At 38.8% G+C, this 17,168-nt stretch overlaps 1 protein-coding gene across 16 annotated transcripts in view; it reads right to left on the bottom strand.

The window, feature by feature from the left end:
• The window catches only part of shot (dystonin-like protein short stop), a 150,026-nt gene that overhangs the window by 11,963 nt on the left and 120,895 nt on the right, over nucleotides 1-17,168 (bottom strand). For 11 of the 16 annotated variants that reach the window (XM_028316672.1, XM_028316678.1, XM_028316680.1 and 8 more), the window contains 15 exons: nucleotides 13,344-13,526; nucleotides 12,548-12,707; nucleotides 11,517-11,594; nucleotides 11,145-11,264; nucleotides 10,442-10,609; nucleotides 9,292-9,396; nucleotides 7,503-7,626; nucleotides 6,919-7,046; nucleotides 6,497-6,573; nucleotides 5,829-5,900; nucleotides 5,152-5,184; nucleotides 3,291-3,365; nucleotides 1,778-2,067; nucleotides 1,044-1,153; nucleotides 146-268 (listed from right to left, as the gene is read on the bottom strand). In XM_028316672.1, coding sequence (XP_028172473.1) covers nucleotides 146-268; nucleotides 1,044-1,153; nucleotides 1,778-2,067; nucleotides 3,291-3,365; nucleotides 5,152-5,184; nucleotides 5,829-5,900; nucleotides 6,497-6,573; nucleotides 6,919-7,046; nucleotides 7,503-7,626; nucleotides 9,292-9,396; nucleotides 10,442-10,609; nucleotides 11,145-11,264; nucleotides 11,517-11,594; nucleotides 12,548-12,707; nucleotides 13,344-13,526 — 1,846 coding nt within the window. The remainder of the gene's footprint in view (nucleotides 1-145; nucleotides 269-1,043; nucleotides 1,154-1,777; nucleotides 2,068-3,290; nucleotides 3,366-5,151; nucleotides 5,185-5,828; nucleotides 5,901-6,496; nucleotides 6,574-6,918; nucleotides 7,047-7,502; nucleotides 7,627-9,291; nucleotides 9,397-10,441; nucleotides 10,610-11,144; nucleotides 11,265-11,516; nucleotides 11,595-12,547; nucleotides 12,708-13,343; nucleotides 13,527-17,168) is intronic. The other 5 variants (XM_028316673.1, XM_028316670.1, XM_028316675.1 and 2 more) reach the window with 5 other exon arrangements.

The following is a 17,168-nucleotide window of genomic DNA, read 5'->3' as shown; positions in this document are numbered from 1 at the left end:
ACGGTTTTCTACTTTCCAGTAAGAACACTTGAGTTTTTAACTTTTCAGCTCCCAGTCCATTTTGAAAAAAAAAAGAATTTTCGAGCTCCCAGTCCCAATCTGGCCATTTCGCCAGAAAAAAAGATTGTCTATGGTGTGTACTTACCCGGTACTTCCCCTCGCCGACCTGGAAGACCCTGAACTTCTGTCTGCAGGTACACAGCATGACCAGACGCTTCACCTCATCGTGGATCTTATCGGCGTCGGTCGGCGGGCCTCGGCGTTCCACCTGGTAAATACAGGGTGAGTTGAAATACACTAATAAAAAGTTACACACTCGTTCAACAGTAGTTTAAATGACATTTACATAGTAAACTTCACTTTTAACAAGTGTTTAACGCGCGTGTATCTTTAGTAAGGGGCCTACGAACTAATCTTCATACTAATTGTGCTAAGGTTCCAGCAAAAGTTCAACCAACCAAATCGATCTTTTTATATTAATTTTAACGTGGCTAGATACCACGGTTGGTATTGATATTTCATTAAAAATACTTCGACAATACTACAGACAAAAAATACGTACCGCCTGTGTCCGCGCGAAAAATGAGTGTTGCAAAGAAGAAAAACATAATATTGGTTACAAGTGTGTGATAAATCGTCAGATTAGATTATTGTGGAGAAAATTGCAATGGTTCAGATAACGTGATGCCATGTAATGTAGGACACCATGGGAATTGATAAAAAACAGTAAGTAGGCAGTAGTTAAAACATCTACTTAATTAAATAACATTTTTATAATTTATTTTTAATTTGACTGATGAAAAATTAGACTAGGTACATAATTACTTCTACAACAAAGAAGGTAATTTTCCCGTATATTTTTCGCTGCTTCTACACAGAGTAGGTAACAGTTTTGATAGTTTTTTTATGCCTAATAAAAAATTGTTTTGACCTACACTCCCCACGCCACTTTAACCAGACAGATTAAGGAGGCAGTGATGGCGTAATGGGTTGGCCTTGGCACCCTGGGCTAAAATAAAGTTATTCTATTCCATTCTACTTACCCAGTCAGGTCGGAGCGCCGCTATGAACTCCTCCCAGTCAATGAGGCCGCCTCCGTTCCTGTCAAACAGGTCAGCCACGGCGCCCATCTCTAGTCGGGAGGTGTCGAACTCTGTGGAAATGTTTGGGGTGAGTTTTCTTCTTCATAGTTTGTTTCTGGCCAGGTCTAGAATATTATGGCGCAAGTACACTACGCTGGAAATTGGCCATGACGTAATAGTGTGAACACCATCTCGGTTTACTTTCTCCTTCCCCCACCCGTGTGTCGCCTATACTTCGGGGTGCGGGCTGGGCGCTTCGACTTGGATAATTTTCCGCATAGTGATGTACTTGCGCCATTACGGCCCATAGTGACCTCGAGTTGAGATTTTTCTTCAAGGCACCGTGCGGTTTGCACATGCAGCCAGTGTCAAGCTGACATCTGACATTTGTATTTTGAGCCAAAGTTTGTGCCGTTTTGTGAGACAGCTAACATCCGTCCTATTCACAAAAGCACATCGATCGCACAGCGTTGAACAGAGCTCTGTGATTGGTTCGTGTGTGACCCTGTGGGTAGGTACGTTTGCTCACAATTTGGTTGTCATTATATCGCATATAATGGCTACATCTGACACTAGTGTAAGGACGTAACTTAAATATTTCTGGTTAGAACCTCATAAAGGTTCCAGGAAGGCGCTGCAGGCCAATCTAGAAACCATTACGTGGCCGAAATGATGAAGATAATTAAAATACTCACTGGTGTTAATAATGCCGTCAATAAACTCGTTCCTCGGTATCAGGCCGTTGTTGTCCTTATCCATCTTCCTGAACAGATCAGTCAGCCTGGACTTCTTGTGGTTCATGAACTTGAGGAACCGCTTCCTCCAGTCGTCCCAGCTGAAGTTGGACACCCTCTGGAGTTCCTTGAGGTGCGCCAGGCGAGCGTGGAGCCGTCTCTGGCGTTCCCAGGCCAGGAGCCAGACGGTCCTCCATTTGTCCCACAGTTGACGGACGCGTGGCGACCTGAACTCCGGTTCGGCGCCTTTGCTGTAGGGCGGACGGTTTTGTTAGAGGTTTAAGTAGGTTTGCTTATAACAGTTGACAGCGTATTAAGCATACTTACCCCCTTTCTAATAAAAAAGTTAAACACTTGTTGAACACTGTTTTAAAGTGACATTTCCATACTAAGTGGGTACGTACTTTATAACACTGTTCAACGAGCATGTAATTTTTATTAATATACAAAGGGGCAAGAGGGTAAGACTCTTAAGTAGTTATGATAGTTGTTATTTTGCAACAAATATGTATGTTATTATTACAGTCGATTCTATCGAATCTGCAGTAAAAAAAAACATATTTTAGACTACACCTGACCGTACCTCAGACTCAATTTTTGTTGAATATAACTCTTATCACAATTACTTAAGACAGTATTTAACTTGATATGCCGTCATCTGTGTAAAGTGCGCACACAAGTGGATAGTGCTATATTAAAATTTATACTTAGGTATATTTTTGTGTTAAAAAAAACAATTGTTTTGACGACGAAAAAAAACAGTTCATAAATTCAATTTACCATCAAAATAAATAATACATCTATTTTTTAACTAAATACGTATTATATAAAAATATCTAAGTTACTATTTATAATTTAACTTGGCTAATTCTAAAATACTTTCATGCTTCATCAATAACTCAATCTAGCAAAATGATGCAAGAAAAATACTTAAAATTAGGATTGTCACGCACAAAAATTGGGCATCAGTTGAAAAACGATGCGTTTGCGATCACACCAAGCTTTTAAGCTCCCTTGTTTTTAAAATGATGATTTAAGACATTTACAAAACACAGGATTTAAGCGTAGGTAGTCCATTTTGAATAAGTGTATGTTCGGAATAACATAGGAATTTAGGGTTGTGGTGAAAAGCCATTGATGTACAGGTCCCAAAATTAGCACTGATAACGGAGGTAGATGGGTCTAAACTAAGACGCATTGAAAAAATATTAAAGTCCATTTTAAAATATAACTAATGTCTATTAAGGTGACTTCCAAAAATAACTAAAATTGGTCAATTATCTCAACACTAAGTAAGTACCTACGTTCAAAAAGGAACCCCCATGCAAAATTTGAGACTCCTAGCACTTGTAGTTTCTGAGATTTCTATATCTTCCTATCTTTCTGATATTCTCAATTAATTTATTTAACAAATAATAATGGCATTTCGCTCCAACAATTCCGTATATCCCGAACATAGTCTATGGTATCTTACCTTCCCTTAGGCGGGAACCGGGGCCCGTAGTGCGGTAGATTCCTGTCCGGCGTCTCCCGTCCCGGACTCACGCGACTAAAGCACACTCATCATAAGTCACAAGTCACAACTAACACACACCGACACCGGTTAGTTAATTTGTTTTTAGTTTTAGTGTTTGTGAAGTGTAATTACACGCACACCGACATGTATGTTCAATTGTTATTATAATAAAGTCTGGGATGGGTGTAATTAGGAATTAGTTATTGTGATAGGTTTAATTTTAGTTATGGTAGAAAGTTTGCTAAGTACACGGGTGTAAATACATAGAAATTAGTCATTGCGATAGGTTTATTAATTTAGTTTTAGTGAAAAGTTCGCTAAGTTATGCTTATGGGTAGGTACACGACGTGTGTAATTAAAAATTAGTTGGTTTGATAGGTTTTATTTTAGTTATATGTAGTGGAAAGTTTACTAAGTTATGCTGATAAGTACACGGGTGTAATTAGGAATTAGTCGTTGTTATAGGTTTAATTTAGTTTTAGTGAAAAGTTCGGTGAATTCTACTGTGATAGGTTCACTGTTAGTACTGATTGTTTTTTTGCAAAAAGTAGGTTTAATTTACTTTTAGACTTAGTGGTATGTTTGTGAGAGAATTTTACCCGTTGGTTAATGTTTTAATATGTTAGAAAGACATTTAGATAGTATTGATGGTTTTGTATTTTGGTCGAATGATAATGGGCTTTTGATTATTGTGTCTGACAACCCCAAACCACCATGAGCATGCATATGCATAATGCCATCATGATTTCAAACATGCAAGCATTCAATGAGAGCTTTTATTTCATAACAATTGCATGGTTATATGAATCATTTAAGTACAGTTGGCTACATTTTAAATATTTAAAACCTTATCTTTCTATTTGTTTTCATTATCATTTAAGTTAGCGGTAATAAATATTACAAGTAATCTTTAGAAAAAATGTTGTTGTCAACTGTGCCAATTGTTCCATGATACCGCATGCAAATTTAAACTTAATGAACATCGCAGTAGAGATGAATTTACTTTATCAAAACTTGTGCTGATGTGGATAGTCAGCTAGGTAGGTAAATAATTCTAGCTTAAGTTAGTGCAATTTTATTCCAGTAATATTTACCTATGATGATAATAGAATCCAAAATGACTGCATTCAAAACAAAGAAAGAAAAATAGAATTTAATCTAGCTAGGTTTATTTAAATTATACAGTACGAAATAGATTTATAATAGAAAATTGAATAGATTCTAACGACTAACGAAAAAACTAATATCGTATTTATCCACAGTTAACTCCAACAGCGAAAAATGATATCTTAACTATCCACTAGAAATAATTAAAAAAATAACTAAAAAAACTACTAATATCCTTGTTAACCATTAGGATATTGTTATTTCGTGGATAAACAAGATTTAATATTGATTGTAAAAGTATAGAAAATCATGCTTTTTATACATATTTTTGAAGCACACACTATCTACACAAAACTACACACAAAAATCAGTTGCAAGACTCGATTATTTCTCTTTTTAAGATATTGGTTTTTTTTTAAGCATGTACCAATAATTTTATGTATTTTTAGTCTAAATTATGCTGAGGAAGTAGGAAGGTTCTCACCCAAATTCGTTTCAAATGTTTTTTTTTAATAAAAGAAGAGGCTGACAAAAGTGACTTACGCTCATTTTCATCATCAATCCCTAATTTTTAAATGACCACTATGGTAACACATAATAAAAGAATTCTTCCTTCCTAGTAGGTAATGAAATAAGAATCTTGCAACCGACTAGCAAAACTACAAAACTACTACATTTATATACACAATCTTTATAAAACATGTCGTCAAACCTTCCACGTCTACTGCGACTGTGAATCCGCGACCTGCCGTGAAGCGTGGCGCGTGGACGAGACAGAAAGCAACATTTACACGTGTTAGAGCGAGACGAAGCTACGTCACGTGAGGCGCCGTCAAATGATGTTTTAACAAAAGTATAATAACCTTAATAAAAAAGCAAGTTATTTTTTCTTTTTTTATAATGCCAGAATCAAACTTTGACAGGAAATAAAAATATCGTATAATTTTGTCAGTATTTTTTTAATTACTTTTTATGATACGTTCTGAAATCGGAATAGACAATGGGATGTGCTTTGATTAGATTAATACACGAGAAGTTAAAGAATGACTCCATTATTTATAACCCTCTCATAAATTATCCGATATTGTGCAAGTGAGAAGGCAATATAGATTAATAACAACTATTTATAAATAAGCGTTAAAACATCATCTGACGGCGAAAAAGTCACATTAACATTGAAAAGCAAATGAATGTTAAAACATGATTTAGAAGAATGACATTTAAAATCGGGTATATCTTTAAAAACAAAAGTAATTTTTAATAAAGAAAAAAGATCGTTAAAAAATATAAAAATTGAAAAATTAATGAATTTGTTTTTCTAATTTAATATACCCACAAAAAAGAACAAAAAACAAGGGAAAATTATAAAAAAACGAAATCATAACACACCTGTACCGCCTAGTGCCGTAATAGTCTGGTGACACCGATCTCTCTCTACTCAAGTCGTGTTGGGAACCCCGGCTAAATCACACCATGCAATGACGTCACAGCGACACCACACGAGTGAGGGAGACAGACAAACACAATGAGTGACGGAACGTAAAAATGAATGACAGAACAAATGATTGTGGACCATTGATTTAAGTGTACAACTGAGACTAGGTGGCGCTGTGTAATGACAAATGAATGATATTTTTATTTAGTAATAAATATGTACTAAAGCCCGGTCTGTGAGCACGTAGAATTTTGTCCAATGACCCCAAGCTACCCATTCTTATCGTGTATCATATAATTACGCGCAAGCGATAAGGATGGGTAGCTTGGGGTCATTGGACAAAATTCTACGTGCTCGCAGACCAGACTATAGGAGTGTTTAGATTATCTAAAAGACAATAGATTTATATCTTTTTCAACCATAAAGAGAGAGCGAGAAAGATGACCATTCCTAGGACTGGAAAATTCGCTTTTTTATCTCACTTGTATAAAAATAAGGTTGCCAAGTCGTTGATATCAAACTTATATCAATGGTTTTAAAGCAAACACATAAACAAGACAGATTTAACTTAAAGGCGAGGAAAAATAAAGTTTGGTATTCGGATTTTCGAGTTTTTACATACCCAGGAGCTCCTTTAGTGGCGGTCTTGGCGGACACCTTTCGCGGGGTCGATTCCCGGCCCTGGCTTTGACTCTTAACCTGGTGACAATAAGGCTTGTTATCGTAAAACAAAAAGGAAAGAATACGGCGCTTGCAATAATCAAAACTTGGCCCTGCTGCACTATACACTAGGTCGATCCGGTGAGCGAGACAGAGCGAAGTGCAAGAGAGATATTAGTTTTTGGAAAATGACAACAGAAGACGTCAGAGGCCTTCTACTAGGTGGACTGACGATCTGATGAAGGTCGCGGGAGGTGCCTGGATGCGGGCGGCGCAGGATCGTTCATTGTAGTGTGGAAATCCTAGAGGCTTTTGTCCAGCAGTGGACGTCATTTGGCTGAAACGAACGAACGAATTAAACAAACATTTGTATTTGCATTTTACCTGGTAAGCCTTGCAGACTCGGTCCACTTCGTTTTGCCTCTTCTGCGTGTGTTCCATCAGTTCTTTGTGGTCCTCAATAAGTCCTTCCAACAGCTCTATCGACTCCGGTAGAGGCTCTGATTCCAACGCTGTAAGGTAAGATAAATTTTTGATTTTCTAATGTCAATGTGTATCATTTAGTACCAAATAAATATTTTTTCTTTCTTTCTTTCTTTCTTTCATTAGTAAGGGTAAATATAGGCCGGGTTCAAACCCCATTTGAGGCAGTTAACTTTTCAAGGTTTAAAATAGATGTTGATTAAAGATGTTTTTACTCTAATTCTTAATATCCTAGTTTAACAGGGTATTTGATACAAACAATCAATTGGCGTATTTTTAAAACTGTCATAACGAGATGACGTCTCTATTTTACCAACTCAATTGATCATAAATCATTCATTTATCAATTGACTAACTTTTTATCAATTAAAAAGCATTTGTTATTCGAGTTTTTAAGACCAGAATGTGTCTTAAAAAAGTTGTTCTTTAGAATGATTGGTGAATGATGTCAAATACCCAATTGCCTGCTGATGACGGGTACTTACATAGCAGGGTGTTCTCCAGGCCCATGAGCCATTGGAGGAGCTCCTCCAGCACCAGATCCAAGTCTCGAAGGCTCTGCATATGCGCCTCCAACTTGCCTCCGCGTTGCATCGCCCATTGCCACACCTAAAGGATATTACATGGTTCATATCACAGATCACAGAAACTAAAGGGAGATGTGACAAAGGGGCGGGACCGGTGTCGCAGCAATATGCCCAAAAACAGAACACATTGCTCGTGACATCAATGATGACAGCAGCGACATCATCATGTAAACAGCTTATAGATGACCCACGCTGAACTGTCCCACCAAACTCAATGACAGGGGGGCGCTATCATCGTTCAACTATATGGTTTCCAATATGGCAAAAATCGGAACCAGCGATCCGGTATTGACGGTGGCGCCCCACTGTCAATGTCATGCATAGGACAGTTCAGTATTTATGCGACACTGAGTTTCGAACTCGGCGCATTAGGGTCTTAAATTATGAAGTTACCTGTCCCGGTGTAACTTTACTGAATATTCTTATGACTGGCAACACGGACACCATGAGTTTTCTCGATTTGTGTGCTTCGCCCATTTTTAATGGTAATAATAATTCACATCACCCAAAAACTTTATTTTTACGACTGTTACGTAAATCAATCACAACAGAATCAATACTAAATAACATTGAAGCACAGTGCATATTATTTGATAAAAATGATTAAAATTTTATCTGTCGAAAGATATTGTGATTTACGAAGGTTGAAAACATTTTGCGCGATGCAAATACTTATCTACGTTCCATGTTTTAAATGCGCTTGTTTAATGTGATGTAGCACACTTTTATCTAAGTTCTTTAGATAAGTAGAAATGTTTTTATTGATTGTGCAATACAAAATTGATAATCAGAATAGAAACAATAAATTGAAGTACAATTTAGGCGGTCTTATCGCTAGGAAGCGCTTTCTTCCAGACAGCGTGGGAAGAGAACCGGCAGTTTACTGTCTGTGGCTCTATTTCAAAAGAATCAGGTTGGGGACTTGTGGCAACACTTCACAAACGATGCTTGCTTAAGTGAAGCAGCAAATCGAACGCACAGAGTTGAATAGAGCTCTCTGATTGGTTTGTGTCTCACCCTATGCGTCCACGTGCACTGTGAGACCTCATAGTAATGTTTGTGAATACGGGCGTAGGGCGTTATTTTCTACTATAGATTAAATAGAGATAAATTTCGGTATTTTTTAAGTTATCTTATTGGGGTCAACTATCCAATTTTCGTCTCAGATAATAATTAAAGTAATACCTACATTTCTTTATTTCTATAAATAAACTATTAAATTAGCATTTAAAACAGTATTGTTCTGTTGTGTAAGATAGCCAGTTCCTGTGTGGTTGAGGATTCCGAGTGAAGCTCGCGTCCACCTTCGGCCTGATCATCACTTTCCTACAGGTGAGATGCAGCCCAAACGTTTTATGGTTGTGGATAAGAGCTTCTTGAGTGGCGACCACGAGCTGGAAGACGTAGCGTGGGCAGGCCTCCCACTAGGTGGACCGACGATCTGGTGAAGGTCGCGGGAAGTACCTGGATGCAAGCGGCGCAGGACCGGTCTTTGTGGAAATCCTTGGGGGAGGCCTTTGTCCAGCAGTGGACGTCTTTCGGCTGAAACGAACGAACGAACGAACGAAGAGCTTCTACCTTCAGCCTGAATCTTGATCATCACTTTCCATCACATGTGATGCAGACCAAAAGTTTTTTGGTTGTGGATAAGAAAACAAGTACAAAAGATAAGATATAAAAGACTCACCTCATCCCATCGGCTTTGGATGATGGTGATCCAGTGCTTGATTACCGTGACCGCGTCCGGATGCGCCTTGCTTAGTATCGACTGTGCGAGCGTGATGGTCTCGTCCTAGAAAGAGAAGGCAATGTTATTGTTAATAATTCATTTAAAAGGAAGAAATGAAAATATTTATTTGACAACTAATACACATCAAAATAATGGAGAGAAAAAAAAATGTTGTCAAAGAGTCAAGTGCTAACACTGGTTTTCAGTGGGTACCTTGTACTTCCGCAGGGGCAAAAATAATCTTTACATTTACATGTAGATCAATGCATTTATAAATCACAAAACACTGTCACAATATTTTAAGGCGTTTTCTCAATGGGAGCAATCTTGTGTAATGTTACAATAGTTATTTATTTTTAATATGCAACACATCACATCTGTCCCGTTTCCTGTCCCGCTTTGAAACCGGGCCTGAGAGTGGGACGGAGAGTGGAAGTGGGAGTTACCTTATCGATTTTCTTCTCGTTGAGTTCGCGAAAGAAGCGCTCGTGGTCCGATAACACTCTAGTAGCGAGTGACATTGAGAGCGAGTGAGACAGATCGAGTGTGAGAGTGAGAGCGAGTGTGAGAGTGAGAGCGAGTGTGAGAGCGAGTGTGAGAGTGAGAGCGAGTGAGACAGGAAATGAGAGCGAGTGAGTGAGACAGAGCAAGTGTGAGAGTGAGAACGAGTGTGAGAGCGAGTGTGAGAGTAAGAGCGAGTGAGACAGAGCGATTGTGAGAGTGAGAGCGAGTGTGGGAGTGAGAGCGAGTGTGGGAGTGAGAGCGAGTGTGAGAGTGAGAGCGCGTGAGAGAGAGCGAGTGTGAGAGTGAGAGCGAGAGAGAGAGAGAGAGAGTGAGAGAGAGTGGGAGAGGGAGAGGGAGGGAGAGGGAGAGTGAGAGCGAGTGTGGGAGTGAGAGCGAGTGTGGGAGTGAGAGCGAGTGTGGGAGTGAGAGCGAGTGTAGGAGTGAGAGCGAGTGTGGGAGTGAGAGCGAGTGTGAGAGTGAGAGCGAGTGTGGGAGTGAGAGCGAGAGTGAGAGTGAGAGCGAGTGAGACAGAGCGAGTGAGACAGAGCGAGTGTGAGAGTGAGAGCAAGAGTGAGAGTGAGTGTGTGTGAGTGAGAGCGGTCACCTTGTCGATCTTCTTTTCGTTGAGCTCGCGCACGAAGCGCTCGTGGTCGCGCAGTTGCGCGCTCGCCTCGTGCTCGGCGTCGGGCGGCGCGCCGGCGAAGCGAAGCCGCGTTTCCGCGTCCGACAGCCATTCTAGGAGCATGTTGACCGAGCGGTGGAGGCGCTCCGCCTGGGAAAAGACACAAGTTTAGTCTCAAAATGATGTCGATGATACTGAATAAACATTTTTTCTTTCTTTCTTTCTTTCTTCCTTTCTTTCTTTCTTACTTTCTTCAATATAATGTTGTGAGAGACAGGAAAATAATGTTAGATATTTAGAAAAAATACTTCTAATAGCGCATAGAAACGGTCACAAAAAAACGGTTTTTCAAATTTTGGAACCGGTTCTCGTCGAGACCGGCAGAATCGGTTCTATGCCTAATTTCTAAAAACTGAATATAATAGCAATAAAAAACATGTTCAAAACAAGCTTTCGTCTTGAATTTAGTGCAATGTAATGAACTTTATTGCTTTCAAATGCAGTTAAGAAAAAATGTGTAATCCGCCATCTTGGAGTTTACAATATTGGATATTGCACATTATACCTACTGTTGCTAGAACTAAAGGGGTATGCAAATTTCAGCTTAACCTAAACAAATGATCGAAAAAGTTTGCGGATTTTGACGAACAACAGAATACGACAACGTAATTAAATATAATATTACCTCCTTCAGCGCCAGTTCCAATTTCTGCGCCTTCTTGTCGCTAAGCGAATGGACGCTTTCCCACAGTTGCTTCAATTCTCCACACTGCTGACGAATGCTTACTGCGTCTTCGCGGGGCACCTAAAATGACACTTATGGTTAGCATGTTAAGATACACTTTTATTTGCAGATGTTCGATACATCGCTGCCACCAAGTAGAGACGGATAAAACACCTTATATTTAAGGATATAGAATACGTTTTGGACCACACTTCTTTATAAAGGTCAGGTTCTGTACAAGTATGCGAGTTGCTAATTCGTTAAGGTACATTTTTTTGTTTGGGGTGAAAGTATTTTCAACCTTATTAGTAATGGAATTAAAGTATAACTTACAGTAGCTTCCAGATCTTTTCCAGTCTTCATGACAGACTGCATTTGCTGTTCCCGGGAGTGGAGATCTTCCTCGAATTGCTGTAAGAAGGAGATCATTACAGAATTATATAGAAACGGAAGGCATTATAGAAAATTATTCAAGTCAGTTCCAGCCTATCTGTTCAACCAAATTGCATTGCAATCAAAACCGAAAAGCGGAATAGAGTTCAATTTAGTGTCTTAAGTCATTTTACAACTTACGAGGGGTGTTCAGAAAGCAATGAGAATGGGATATTTCTAGCCATCACAAAAAACTGCAAAAAATTGGGCAGGTAGCTTAATTGTTTACTAAAAACTGGTAAAAAATTCATTTAAGTTCACCATTGCGTTTAAGAATTACATTCATCCGAACGCGAACAGTTTGAGGTTGGCTTTATTTCCTTCAAACTATTTACAACCTTACCCCCTTACTAATAAAACTTACACGCTCGGTGATCAGTGTTTTAAAGTGACGTTTAGTATGGAAATGACATTTTAAAACAGTGATCAACAACTGTGTAACTTTTTATTAGTAAGGGGGTTACTGTTTCAGTAATAGAGTGGAACTCACCTTGTGCTGTTCTATCAAAACCATGACCGTATTCTAGGTCTTCATAAAAGAGACGGAGCTGTTGCTTCTCTGTTTACAACCTTATTGCTTAGGTAATAGAGTGGAACTCACCTTGTGCTGTTCTATCAAAACCATGACCGTATTCTAGGTCTTCATCAAAGAGACGGAGCTGCTGCTTGTCTGTTTACAACCTTATTGCTTAGGTAATAGAAAGGAACTCACCTTGTGCTGTTCTATCAAAACCATACCCGTATTCTAGGTCTTCATCAAAGAGACGGAGCTGCAACTTCTCTGTTTACAACCTTATTGCTTAGGTAATAGAGAGGAACTTACCTTGTGCTGTTCTATCAAAACCATGACCGTATTCTAGGTCTTCATCAAAGAGACGGAGCTGCTGCTTCTGTTTACAACCTTATTGCTTAGGTAATAGAGTGGAACTCACCTTGTGCTGTTCTATCAAAGCCATGACCGTGTCCAGGTCTCCGTGTACAGGCGAATCCGCAGACAAGCTGAGTTGCTGCTTCTTCAGCCAGTCCAGGAGAGCCGACATGGCGTCCTTGAACTGTCCCGAGTATAGCAGAGCCTCCTCGAGTTTGCGTTGCCTGTTATAATACAAATTAATATGTTTATTTGCCTATAAAAGAGTATTACAGATGCGTATAAGCTTTTCTCTAAAAAATATTTGCTATTTGTGAAGTAAAGATTGTCACTAACACCCGTATTCACAAAATTACTATGAGGCCGCACAGTGCGCGTGGACGCACAGGGTCCCAAGAACCTATTCATAGACAATACTTGAGTGGCAGAGTGACATACCCGAACCAATCAGAGCTTCAATGCTCTGCGTTCATCTTCACATTTCAAGCAAGCATCGTTTGTGAATACAAGTGTTAGAATTTAGTGCCTAAAGGTGACTGAGTTTCTTCCGCCAATTCTTCTCAGCACCAGTCGATTTATATTGTCCCGATGTGGTGATAAGGCAAGCTATATTTGGGACGTGTATAAGTGCCTTGAAACGCCATGCATAAGGCTTACATACTATAATAGGTTTAGCGCAAAACAGTAGTGCTTGAGATATGGAAACGGCAAGAAATTGAAATTTGAAAGAATATTATTTCAAAATAGATTCAGTATTTTTTTGTAGATAAGTATTAGTGAGAAGTACACAAGTATATTCAAAAGTGCTTTATCTTTAACTTAGTGTTACTGCAGTTTTTTCAAGAGAAAAAAGTACAAACCTGTCAACGGCCTTAGAGCAGACGGTGGTCCACTTGGTCTTGAGGTCGCTTAACATGTCTCGCAGCGCGGGTTCGTCCGCTTTGGGCGCCTTGTCCTTCAGTTGCTTACCGCCCTTCATGGTTTGATCGTAGACGGGCTGTTTCGCTCCCAAGGCCTTTTGGAACTCGCGGTGTTTGTGCAATCTGAAATTATACAATAATGATAAAGATAGAGGTGCCTTACCTACCTATCCAATTTGTAACCCCTTGATAAAATTGTCTGATCTCCCATCTACTTGGAAGTAGGTATATTTCTTGAGAGAAAATTGAGTCTAATAATTTGAATTTGGAAAGTAGCCAGTAGTAAATTGTTTGTACGTTACATACGAGGGCTGCACTAAAAGTATCGGGAATGGAATATTTCCACTGTTCCAGTCATATTAAAATCTATTTAATTGCAAACTCCAGGTTTTTAAAAATCGTATACCATTTATTTATTTAAAAAAAGATTCTCGGTCGTATCACAAGGTCTTGTCAAACTTGTTTAGTCGTTGAGAAAATGGAATTGACTCGAGAAAATTCAAGAGCGATGATTTATTATGACTTTTGAAGTGGTTTAACACAAAAACAGTGTGTTGACCGGATGATTTCTGCATTTGGTAATGAAGCCCCATCCAAAACCACAATTTATCGCTGGTTTCCTGAATTTCAACGTGGACGTGTCAAGCTCAGTGATGATCCCCGTCAAGGTCGTCCAAAAACTGCAGTCACCTAAGAAAACGTTGATGCTGTGCGTAAGCTGATTGAAGAAGATCGACATGTGATATACCGCGAAATTCAGGCAACTTTAGACATATTATTGGCAGGTAGTTGCTAATTGCTCATAAGATAGGCCCCCTTAATTTAATTTATTGTCCGTGGTGCATAATCTTTTTCTTAAAGGTTTTAAACCTTTGTTTGTCACCTGTCATCCGCTTTGCAATGGAGGGAAGTCGAACCTTAATTTCGAACTCCTCCTATGTTCTTCTGATTAATTTCGTTGCGGGTCCAATGACAGTTTAACTTTCCCCCGGGACAAACTTGACCTTCATTGGTTGGGTTTTTGTGGCGGTCAAGCTGTAGATCCTGGCTACACAGGAGTTGCAGTGGTGGGAACGAGAGGTGGGAATAGTCCCGTTAGTTCTAGAGACAGCCACAAAAACTTATTGTTTTCGTCTTTTTAGTGCCAGGCTAGGTTACTATTTTGTGTTTTTACCAATTTGTATTATGTGACGTCATGTAATAAACGGTGCTTTCTTTCTTCTAATCGCTGTATTTCATGACTTGCGCGCGCGCAATCGCCAAGTATTGGAACGTGCCGATATAACTACGCGCACGCGCCGCTCCGCATCACATCTCCCAACATTTCACCGCTAAATAATACCAGACAATTTCTAACTCGACAAATTGGTAGCGGAGTTATTATGATTTTAAATCGCTCGTACGTGTGTCATCGGGTTTATATTGTAGCAACGATTGAAGATTCTCTGGATATTTACAAATGTGAAATTCAACTCTGGTACATTTTCACAGTCTTTGCTGAGAAAATTTTGACTATTTTGGAAAAAAAGGTACTTTGGGAAGATAAAGCTAAAGTTATCTAAGAAATAAAGGTATTTTTACTTTTTGAATTCCATTTATTTATTTCTTTTAATACGTGTGATAGTTTTTTTATTATTTTTGGCTCTATAAGTATAGTATTGTTTAGCATCTTATTTTAAATAAAGATAATATATTATTTATTTAGGTCTGATATTATTTACGATACATTGTGTAGTCCCATCTTTGCTTTTCTAGAATCACATAGTCTGTTATAATGTTAGTATACGGTTTCCTATATTTTCGCTTGTACAGATGACAACACATCAGTTAATCTCAACGGAGTCTTATCTCTTTGTAATACGGGCTATTTTGTAGCAAAAATGTAAAGTCTGAAGTAGACTGTACTTGACAAACACCAGCTTTCTTCACGACTAAACTATATCGTAAAAATTAATTGACAAGTCTGTGCAAGCTGAAAGTGTCATTGTTTAGAAACTAGGCTTAGAAATTGTGTAATTAAGTGAACTTTAAACAATTGGAGTTGTGGATTTTGTAAACAAATAAATAAAGTTTAAAAAAAGAGCACCAAATAAAATATTAGGAACGAAACATTACTCGTACTGTTTTTAAAACTTTAATCACGTCATGAACACGTTTCCAAATGTGCATGCAACGAATAGTAAAAATAACTGGTTTATTTATCTTTAGTATTATAGCAATTTTAAGTAATTAAACGTAAAATGTATTAGAAAGTTTGTATGAAGTGTTGTAGGATAATTTGCCTCGGACAGTAGCGTGACGAGTGCCGATATATTATCGTTGGAAAATGTAATAATTAAATCAATGATAAATAATAATTACGCCGTCAATTTCAGTGATAAATCAACTTTTCTCGAGGTAGAAATCGAATGAGCTTGATAATGGATTATGAAAAGAACAATAGATGCAAATTGCAAATCTTACGTTTGTGATTGTAGTTTTTGTTGGTATAATATATCATTGGTTAGGTAATATTTATTCATATTTATTTCCGTATTGCGACGTGCAAATAATTCAACATAAACTGCAAGAAATTCACTGTAGCGTAATAATGGTGGTTGAATTAACATGGCTGCCATTCGAGCTCAAAGCAAAATTTCGATACACACCTATCATTTTATTGAAAAACAAGACCAAACTAGTTATACAAATGTTGTTTATAAGTAATTTTATTTCGTTATATGTAAAGTCAATTGATAGAGCCTACACACACCCACAAGGTGAACTGATGACCTGATAAAAGTAGCAGGAAGGCGCTGGATGCAGGCCGCTACCAACCGTGCGATGTGGAAATCATTGGGGGAGGCCTATGTTCAGCAGTGGACATCCTGTGGCTGAAATGATGATGATGATGATGATGATGACACACAGGTCTAGTCTATTATGATCTACATCTGTGGTACCTAGTTGTACTAGAAATAAGTTACGATACGATACGATACGATACGATAGTGCCGACCCAGCCAGGACGAGGCCTGTCCCGGTCAAACCGGTATACCAGGGGGCACGATTTTAAGGAAAGACACGCTCTGGGATGGGAGAGGACGGCCGACTAGCCGCTGCGTCTTTTAAACCGCAACCGGTCGACCACAACCAAGTAGATATGCATCCTGAGCCTGGTCTAGGAAAATAGGTAAAGACGGGTTATCGTTGATAGGACTGAGCGTTGATGCGATGAGATGGGCGGTCTGGCCTTTGATGATATGGCTTTGGTTGTTCTTGGTTCATATACTGCTGCAAGACTAGCCTCGTTGTTCTCTTGATGTCTGCGGTACTAAGTTTTTGTCGTCTCTGTATCTTCCAGATTAATTATTTCTTCTACTTCTTTTCTTAGTGTCGTTGGAAGGACTAAATGCGTGGTGCGATGAGATGGGCGGTCTAGCCTTTGGTGTGGGAGGTGGCTTGTTTATTCTTTATTATCGTACTACTGCTGGACTAGCTTCATTGTTCTCCCAATTGTATCGTCTTATTTTCTGCCTATATAAAACATTTCTTGTATTTCTTTTCTTTAGCTTAATCTGGCTTTTAGTGAGACGGCTTGGTTATTCTTAGTACTTCTTGTACTGCTACAAGACTAGCTTCATTGTTCTTCCGATTTTATGCTTCTTTTCTTGCTTTATATTGGTGGTCGGACTGAGCGTTGATGCAATGCGATGGGCGGTCTGGCTTTTGGTGAGGCGGCTTGGTTTTTCTTACTTCTACTGCTACAAGACTAGCTTCATTGTT

This window comes from Ostrinia furnacalis, unplaced genomic scaffold (assembly GCF_004193835.3).
Source record: "Ostrinia furnacalis isolate ACB-3 unplaced genomic scaffold, ASM419383v2 OfSCF5843, whole genome shotgun sequence".
In the NCBI taxonomy this organism is placed as follows: Eukaryota; Metazoa; Arthropoda; class Insecta; order Lepidoptera; family Crambidae; genus Ostrinia; species Ostrinia furnacalis.
Note: the sequence above shows the minus strand (reverse complement) of the source record. Positions and strands in the feature narration are given on the sequence as shown.